General features: G+C 43.3%; 1 protein-coding gene across 1 annotated transcript in view; it reads left to right on the forward strand.

Moving 5' to 3' along the window:
- Positions 1-6,586, forward strand: part of ANKS6 (ankyrin repeat and sterile alpha motif domain containing 6) — a 126,236-nt gene that overhangs the window by 100,505 nt on the left and 19,145 nt on the right. The window contains exons 14-15 of the mRNA XM_019508734.1: positions 45-161; positions 4,589-4,656. Of these exons, the coding sequence (XP_019364279.1) occupies positions 45-161; positions 4,589-4,656 (185 nt within the window). The remainder of the gene's footprint in view (positions 1-44; positions 162-4,588; positions 4,657-6,586) is intronic.

The raw sequence follows: 6,586 nt of genomic DNA on the forward strand, positions 1-6,586 counted from the left end.
GAACAACATGCAGTGCCTCAAAGATTTTTATGATCTCTTTTCAGGTAACCAATTGGTGGATTACCACAAACATGTCCCTAGTTTGAGAACCACTGATATAGAGAATCATGAAAGAAGAAACAATATCAGAGTAAAAGGAGTTTGTGAAAACTTGGAGAAAGGTAATTTTGCTGTATTAGTGTTACGTATTATTAAAGAAATTAAACCTGAGCATAACAGAAGCATTAGGTCTAATGGATAGACCTCTTAGATCTTTTTTTCTCCATGGCAAAATTACATAATCGTGTAATCTGTACATTACTGTCAGCTAAAAAGACCCAATCCAAAAGGCAGGCACTAAGTAGAGTGGTATTATCCCCTCCTATGTCCTACGCTTAATGTTCCTGTTGATCTAGCCCAAAACCACATTCACCTTCTTTGTGACTTTATCACATTACAGACACATGTTGAGTCTATGATTCACCAGAACTCCAAGAACATGCTCCACAGTGCTGCCATTCAGCCAGTTGTCGCCCATTTTGTGTTTGTGTTTTTGCTTATTTTTCCCTAGGTGTAGCACCTTGCATTTGTCAGCACTGAACGTCATCCTGTTGTCTGTAGCCCAGTTTTCCAATTTTATCTATATCCTTCTGAAATGTACTCCTGTCCTCAAGTATGTATGCAGTCCTTCCAAGTTTTGTGCCATCTGCAGATTTGCTAAGGAAGCTTTCTGTTCTAGCTAGACTGTTCTCAGTGGTGTCAGATGACAGAACAAGGAGCAATGGTCTCAAGTTGCAGCAAGGGAAGTTTAGGTTAGGTATTAGGAAGAATTTTCTTACTAAGAGGATAGTAAAACACTGGAACAGGTTACCCAGAGAGGTTGTGGAATCTCCATCCTTGGAGGTTTTTAAGACCCAACTAGACAAAGCCCTGGCTGGAATAATCTAGTTGGGGATGGTCCTGCTCTGAGCAGGGCATTGGACTAGATGATCTCCTGAGGTCCCTTCCAGCCCTAACTTTCTATGATTTTATAAAACAGTGGCTGTCAACCTTCTTAATCTCACAGCATCCCTCAGAACATACCAGCTCTTAGCTTTCGCTTGTATTTTGACTATGGAAAAATACTAGGGCACTTTTTCTCTTGTAAAGAACTCATAAGGACCACAACAGGTCAGTTTGTTTAACACTGAAAATCTCTGGTTTCCTCTTGTGAATCATATGTAGGTATGTCACATTTCAAGGGGAAATTCTGCCTAGGGATTTCCCCAAAGGGAGCCTCCTTGCCACCTGCTGCAAGTAGCCTGGGCTCCATGGTAGGCAGCAGGGGCTTGACCAGGGGCCAGGCCTGCTGTGGCAGGTGTCTGGGAAGCTGCAAGGCACTGCACCAAGGTCTGCAGAGCCCTGGGTTGGCTTGTTGCTGGCAGTAGGTACATACATGCCTCAGAGCAGATGGCGGAGCAGCTACCAGAGGCTCGATCCTTGTGGCAGTGTAGCCCCATCCCCTTTCCCACCATCCACCCCGAGGCACATGCGCACCCACCGCCAGCAGTGAGCCAGGCCAGGGGTCCACAGACCTTGGTGCAGCAGCTTGCAGCCTCTTGGCCACCTGCCACAGCTTGTCTGGGCTCTGGGCAGGCCCCTGCCGCTTGCCATGGAACCTGAGATGCTCATAGCAGGTGGTGGGGAGGCTACAAGCTACTGTACTGAGGTCTGCAGAGCCCTGGCCTTGCTTGTTGCTGGTGGTGGGTGTGTGCACGCCTCTGGGCAGATGGTGGGGAAGGGGCTGCGGCTGTGCTACCACAATAAGGATAGGGCCTGTCACAGCTCCCCTGCCATTTGCACCTGGCAAGCCAACATCTTATAAGTTGAGGTGTTTTTGGCACTCTGGCCAAAAATGTTGCTGACCCCTAACTTGTATATTCTATTTACATCTGAAGGCGAAAGGTGTTCACACTGAGCCTCCCAAATGTGTTCCCCATAAGTTCTCCAACCGGAAACTTAGATCACTTAGCTTCTTTGCACACCTAACTGTGCTAATATTGTGCAGCACTTTAAAAAGATCTTGTGGCATCCCAGGGTGTCATGGTATCGTGATTGAGAATCAGTGGTCTAGAGCATTTTGGTTTCAATTAGTATTCTGGACAAAATCACTCTCTTTAAGGAATGACCTTGAGCTGGGGCCTGAAACGGCAGATAATGGAATTTTATATCACGTAGTACCTTGCCTGTGTTTCAGCACAACTTTGTTGTTGACAGCAATCCCTCTAAGAAGATGACAGTTTTCCAAGAAATAGGGAAGTCATCAATATGTCTGTAGATGACTGAGGAGGCTGATCTAAGATCTGCATTTTTGATTGCAGACATGGCAAATAGTTCTGGGAGGATGGAATAGAGCCTGGTGATGTTGGGTCACAGCTCTTTCTATTTATCTCTCTCATCTCTCTGATTCCATATTGAGGTGAGTTTGTTTGAAATGATCAATGCCTTGTCATACATCATGGTGTCATTGGGGTGACTCAGTGCTTGCATTTCCCAGATATTGATGTTACTATTGTATTTTTTCAGATAGGTCTTCAAGGTATCCTTGAATCTCTTCTTTTGGCCTCCTCTAGAGTGGTGCCCATCAGTGAGCTGGGAGTATAGTACTTGTTTTGTGAACCAGTTGTCAGGCATCCTTATGACATGTCATGTCTAATGGAGCTGGTGCTGTATACACATGGCTTCAATGCTAGTGGTGGTTGTTCAGCCAGGACTCTGGCATTTGTTTTTCTGTCCTTCTAGTTGATATGGAGGATTTTTCAAATATATCACTGATGGTAATGTTCCAAAGCTTTCAGGCGTTTCCAGTATGTCATCCAAGTTTCACGCCCATGTAGTAGGGTAGAAGTGATAATAGCCTGCTAGATGAGAAGTTTGGTTTGGGTCCTGATATCAACTGTCATCAAAGGCACAATTTCAGAGATGCTCAAAGACAGCAGTGACAGATTTTATCTGGTGTCGAATATTGTTGTCTGTTTACTTTTTGGGAAAGGACGCTACCCATATAGAGGGAATGCTTAACCTTCTCCAAGGATTACCTTCTAAATTATAATGTGTGGAGGAGCAGATGGTTGTTTCGGGGTGCGCTGGTAAAGGATATTGGTTATTGTGAAGTTGATAGTGAGTCCAAGCATTTTATATACTTCACAAAAACAGTCACGAGTGACCTGGCACTCTTCAATTGATTGGGCCCACATTATGATTGTCAGCATATTAAAGATCAGTAATGGAGGTGTTGGTTATCTTGAATATTGGAACATAACCAGCTGATGTTAAAGAGACTCTGCCTATACCATATGACTCCAGATGGAAGTCTGTCATCAACGAGATGCAGAATACCTGTGATGTAAATTGGAAAAGAGTGTTTGTGCAATCACAAATCCTTGCTTAACTCCAGTTCTAATAGTGAAGCGGTCTGTTTCTGAGTTATTGCTTAGGACAGTTGCTGTCATGTCATTGTGAAGAAGTGTGATATTAATAACAAATTTTGGAGGGCATCCAAATCTCATCAGGATCTGCCATAGGTCCTCTCTGTTGATAGAATCAAAGGCTTTAGTTTGGTCAGTGAAGATCATGTAAAGATCTCTGTGTTGCTTGCAACATTTCTCCTGCAGCTGTTTAGCAACAAAGATCATATGTGTTGTAGCTCTGAGTGGTCTGAAACCACATGTGAGGACTCAGGTAGCATCTCCTCAGTGAGGAAAGTGAGTCTGTGGAGAATATGGGTGAATATCTTCCCAGCTAAGGAGAAGAGTGCAATACCACAATAATTACTACAATCCAATCCATCTCCTTCTTTGAGCATGGTAACAATTCTGGCATCTCTCAAGTCACTGGGAATATGTTCTTGTTCCCAAATTTTCATAACGACAATGTGTAGTTGGTGTGAAAACTTTTTTAGACTTAAACTAGATGAGACTTTGATCCAATGTGGAGAAATAAAGGAGCACTTTGGACAGGCAGGCAGAAGGAAGTTCCTTCTTGCTATCCAGGACTATTTTTATGAACATTGACAACTACTGGTATAGTCTTTCTGACTCATGCTGATCTTTCTCTCTTCTCCTTTTTTTTATCTGCCTTTGTTTCCTATTATCTTCATGAATGAGTTACTTTTCAGGTACTCTCCCTATGTCCTTAGGAATTGAGATTTTCTGGATTATTCCTGAGAACTGTAAAATCATCATCATTTTGCCTCACTTTATGTCCTCATTAAAATAAGTTATCATAATTTTTTGTTAATCAGGGAGGTAGATTCAGGTGAGTTCAAAGGTAGAACAAAGGAGTCTTGGTCACCCAGACCTACTTTTAGTTTCCATGCTAACACAAGTGGACTTGAAATACTGCTAATGAAACAGCATTGATTTAACTGAGGTAAGACTAGGTGACTAATGAAGCACTGCATCTATAGTACACATTCAGAATAAAGGCAGACTTGTTTTGTACATGAGTGCGTGCCTTGGGTGTTGGCCTTCATTATCTGTGATTTTCAGCAAGTAATTTGTATCTTTCCAAGAGATTACTGAGATTCAGTTGTTTTAAACTCTAATAATAATAATTATTATTATTACAGATGAGCTCACTGGAATCCTTAAAAAATTGTCACTTGAGAAATATCAACCTATTTTTGAGGAACAGGAGGTAAGATTTTTTAGATGTTTAATTTTTCAATGTTTTAGCACATAAGTTGACTTCATACCTGAAACCTGTATTTTGTTACTGGAGTAAAAGCTTAACCTCATGTACTTTTTGGCTGTGGTATTTACATAAAAATTTAGCCCCAATTGCAGAACCATAATTCCATATCTCAACTTTAATTTGTAAATTCTTCCCAGACTTTCTGGTTGCAGAGATTATCTTGAAAATGCAAAGTCAGTGTTAATAGGTTTGGTAACATGTACGTGGTTGTACAGGCAGCACGAAGCAGCAAACTCGAGAATTATGAGGCATCATGTTCATCTCTGTTCATCTTCATGGACTCTGTGATTCCAGGAATGTGGACTGTTTTGTTGGCTTCTCAAGGATTTTTCACCTTCCTTTGAAATGTTGGATACTGGCTGCAGCAAGGGGTGGAAGTTTTGACTGGTGGTGCTGTTGGTATTCATGTACAAAGTACAGAGCTGAATAGTAGTTGCCTATAGAGTGAGAAAGAAACTTACTTCTCCTGTAAGTATCTCAGGCAGCAGTCCTACAGCCTTTTATTTAGGAAAATGTACCAAATAGTCATAATGATCCCTTTCATGCTTAATAAAAATCTATTTAACTGGATTTTCAAGAGTGATTACATATTTTGGTGCTGCCATTTTTAGATGTAAAACTTAAAGGAGCTAAATTTTCAGAAGGTATGGAGTACCTGGATTCTAAAAATCATGATCTGAAAACTGAGGCAATCAGAATCTCTGTTTTGATGATGATGTGGACAACTAAGACAGCAGGTAAAGACAGCACGGTATATCTTTTCAGAAGATGCAAAGCCGCTGCATATGCACACCATCCATCAAGGGTACCATCAAGGACACCTCCAAGTCAAAGCACATTTATCACCTTTACCTTAACCCTCTAGCGCCATCCCCTGCAGGCATTTCCAGTCATACCACGTAGTGCTGCTAATCCTCATTTCCTGAGGGGTAGGTCGGACTCCTGACCCACTGCCACCTCAGGGCAGGTGCTTTGATCCCATTTGTCAAGGGGAAGTCTGCTAAACCTATCTTTCCTTTCTCATGCTCCATCTCTGCTGCCTAGAAGGTGGTTTGAACTATTTAGCTCTCTGCTTACCAGAGGCCCCTTGTTTTCATTGAGGTCAATTTTACAGGTAGGCTCCAACAAACTTCAGGGCAAAGAACTGCCCCTGGAACACGGTCCTACCTAGTTGGAGAAGCACAGCTGAATCCTTGTGGGAATGTGATCTGAATATGCTAAAGTTCATTATTTTGGCAAGAGCAATTAGAAATCACACATGGAAGATACCTAGCCAGCCTCCACAGCTAAGAATCCACAGAGTGGGCACTGAGTATCAGGTCCATGTAAAACAGATGAATTGCATTGTGACAGGCACAGGTAAACTGCCCCCTCTCCCCTCCCCCTGCTCTTCTCCCCCAGAGTCTGGTGCCTCTGGTGGCCCGAATGGCCTGTCCACATTCCCTGACCTCTTTTGTCTCCTATCTCTTCCCTGCCGTGACTTGCTGTAAAATATATGTCAAAGGGGAGACTGCCTTTAGAAGCAGGGGTGGCCTACTTGGTGCCTGTTGCCTCTTCTCTCACCCCAGGGGTGTACTCCCTCTTTAAGAGAGCCTTGGTTGCCTTAGGGACTAGGATCTTGACTTCTAGCTGTCCCCATAGTCACACCCATGCCTTGCAGATGTCAGTCAGTGTTTAGAGGGGGGCCTCTGGCCCTTACTTCACCGCTGGTTCCTCAAGCCTCAAACTTTGTTTGAGACTTCTGCCTTCCTGGCTTCAGCCCCTTTTCTCTAGCTGGGCCCCCCAACCCAGGTCTGTTGTCCCGGACTTCAGGTTTTGTGCCACAGCCCTGTCTCATCCTCTTGGGCTTCAGGCCTCTGGGCTTGGTCTCTTG

The sequence above is a fragment of the Gavialis gangeticus genome, unplaced genomic scaffold (genome assembly GCF_001723915.1).
Source record: "Gavialis gangeticus isolate Ggan-Ray unplaced genomic scaffold, GavGan_comp1, whole genome shotgun sequence".
NCBI lineage: Eukaryota > Metazoa > Chordata > Crocodylia > Gavialidae > Gavialis > Gavialis gangeticus.